The 2,081-nt window shown below is 42.2% G+C and overlaps 1 protein-coding gene across 1 annotated transcript in view; it reads left to right on the top strand.

Annotated features, from left to right (window-relative positions):
- The window catches only part of LOC103599464 (crooked neck-like protein 1), a 15,374-nt gene that overhangs the window by 5,245 nt on the left and 8,048 nt on the right, over nucleotides 1–2,081 (top strand). Inside the window, exons 5-6 of the mRNA XM_008583603.1 lie at nucleotides 238–410; nucleotides 1,602–1,772. Of these exons, the coding sequence (XP_008581825.1) occupies nucleotides 238–410; nucleotides 1,602–1,772 (344 nt within the window). The remainder of the gene's footprint in view (nucleotides 1–237; nucleotides 411–1,601; nucleotides 1,773–2,081) is intronic.

The raw sequence follows: 2,081 nt of genomic DNA, 5'->3' as shown, positions 1-2,081 counted from the left end.
ATCTCCTCACTTAATGCTGGCAATGACTCAGTGAGGTCGGCATTGCTCTTCCCTGTTTACAGGTGAAACAACTGAGACGTGGACAAGTTCAGTGACCTGTCCAACATCACATGGCTAGTAACGAGGACTGAGATTTTTCTTTGGCTCCAAACTCCAGTTTGTACCCGCTACTGAAATCTCGAAAGAGCACTGAAGGGAGATAGTGATGGTGTGGCCCTGCCCTCATGGAGGCCACAGTTTNGCACCCTGATGTTAAGAACTGGATCAAGTATGCCCGCTTTGAAGAAAAACATGCTTATTTTGCCCACGCACGGAAAGTGTATGAGAGAGCTGTCGAATTCTTTGGAGACGAGCATATGGATGAACACCTTTATGTTGCCTTTGCCAAATTTGAAGAAAATCAGAAAGAAGTAAGTATACTGAAAGAACTCGATTACGTTGCAAAACAACTTACAAAAGATTATATCTTATGCACCATGAGTTCGTTTCTATTTTTTTAATTTATGCTTGGAGAAAGTGTTTTCAAAGTACAAAAACACAATTTTTCACAGAAAATAGCATGCATTTGTGGGTGAGCTGCAGATTGGGAGTTGAGTGATTATAAATTGTGTTGTTAACTGTTGTAATTTTGTTATCCTTTGTTTGAAAATTAAGCCTTTAAATCTGAGCTATAAACTGAGAGTGAGTCATTTGGCATCCTGATGAAGGGGGCTTTACAGGTAGTAAACCTGGGAAATAAAAAGACACCCTCACTGGACAGAATTTAGAATGAAAACAGGGATTGCCCCACAAATAAATCAGTTGTTTTCTTCCGTAGTAGACATGGAAGATGATCCCTTAAAGTAGCTCATATAATACAGAATTGAGAGGTAGGCTGAGGTCCTTCCAACTACAAGGCCTTGCACAGGTCATGCTAGGAAGTTCAGATTCTGCTCTAAGGCCAGGGAGAAGCACTGAAGGGTTTGAAGTGGGAGAATGATTGGATATGGTTTGTATTTATATTTTAAAGAGACTCCTCTGGCTAATTCACGAAGAATGTACTAGGGGGTTAGCAGAAGTGGAACCAAGGGGAGACAAGAGAGGAGATGTTTGAAATTTTCAGTCCAGGTAAGAAATGGAGAGGGGTTAGCAGCAGGGATGAGGAGAAGTGAAGGGCTGTGTTGAAGGGTAGAAACGGCAAGGCATGTCGAGGAGTGAACATGGGGATGAGAGAAGGAGAGGAATGAAGGAGGACTCCTGGGCTTTTTGGCGTGAGCAAGTGTGTGACCGAAGTTGTTGCCTACTAAGATTGGGAAGACTGGGGAAGGCCTGGGTTTGGTGGGGAGAAAATGAAGCTCAGATTTGGACCTGATTGTTGAGATGTGCAGTAGACTTCCAGCCGGCAGTGTTGAGTAGACAGTATTACATGTGGAACTCAAAGAAGAGTGTCAGTCCCTCCTTCCAGTAACGCCTTCAACAAAAGAGAGAAGAGAAGTCTTATTTTGGACATTTTGAAGACTCAAAATCCCACATAAGTATTATTTTGTGTTGTAGTTACTCCACATTTTCAACTAGAATGAGAATATTGTGTGGTGGAAGGTAATTAACCTGTCTGCTTTTAGTTTGAAAGGGTACGAGTGATCTACAAGTATGCGCTGGATAGAATTTCAAAACAAGAGGCCCAAGAACTCTTTAAAAATTATACCATCTTTGAGAAGAAGTTTGGCGACAGGCGGGGCATCGAGGACATCATCGTGAGCAAACGGAGATTTCAGTATGAGGAAGAAGTAAAAGTGAGTGCTGGTGTAGACGGGTAACTCTGCAGATGACTAGGCTGTACTGATTAACACTAGCTATTAACACTAGCTACAGTGAAATGACCGATAGCGGGACTGCTCTTTTGATGATGCAACTGTGGTGAACTGGCAGCTATTTCAGACAAGTAGGCTGAAGAAAAAGGCAAGCAAACACTCGGATTTGCTTTGCCCACACATGTTGAAAGCCATTCTGTTGATTGCTGACTGTATGTAGAACTTGAGCACAAGAAATGTGGAATCTCTTTGAGCTCATTTTTGAAAGAAGATGGTTTGTATGTCACCTTT

Source organism: Galeopterus variegatus, unplaced genomic scaffold, assembly GCF_000696425.1.
Source record: "Galeopterus variegatus unplaced genomic scaffold, G_variegatus-3.0.2 Scaffold2977, whole genome shotgun sequence".
NCBI classification, from domain to species: Eukaryota; Metazoa; Chordata; class Mammalia; order Dermoptera; family Cynocephalidae; genus Galeopterus; species Galeopterus variegatus.
The sequence above is the reverse complement of the archived record's forward strand: the minus strand, read 5'-3'. Positions and strand labels throughout refer to the sequence as shown.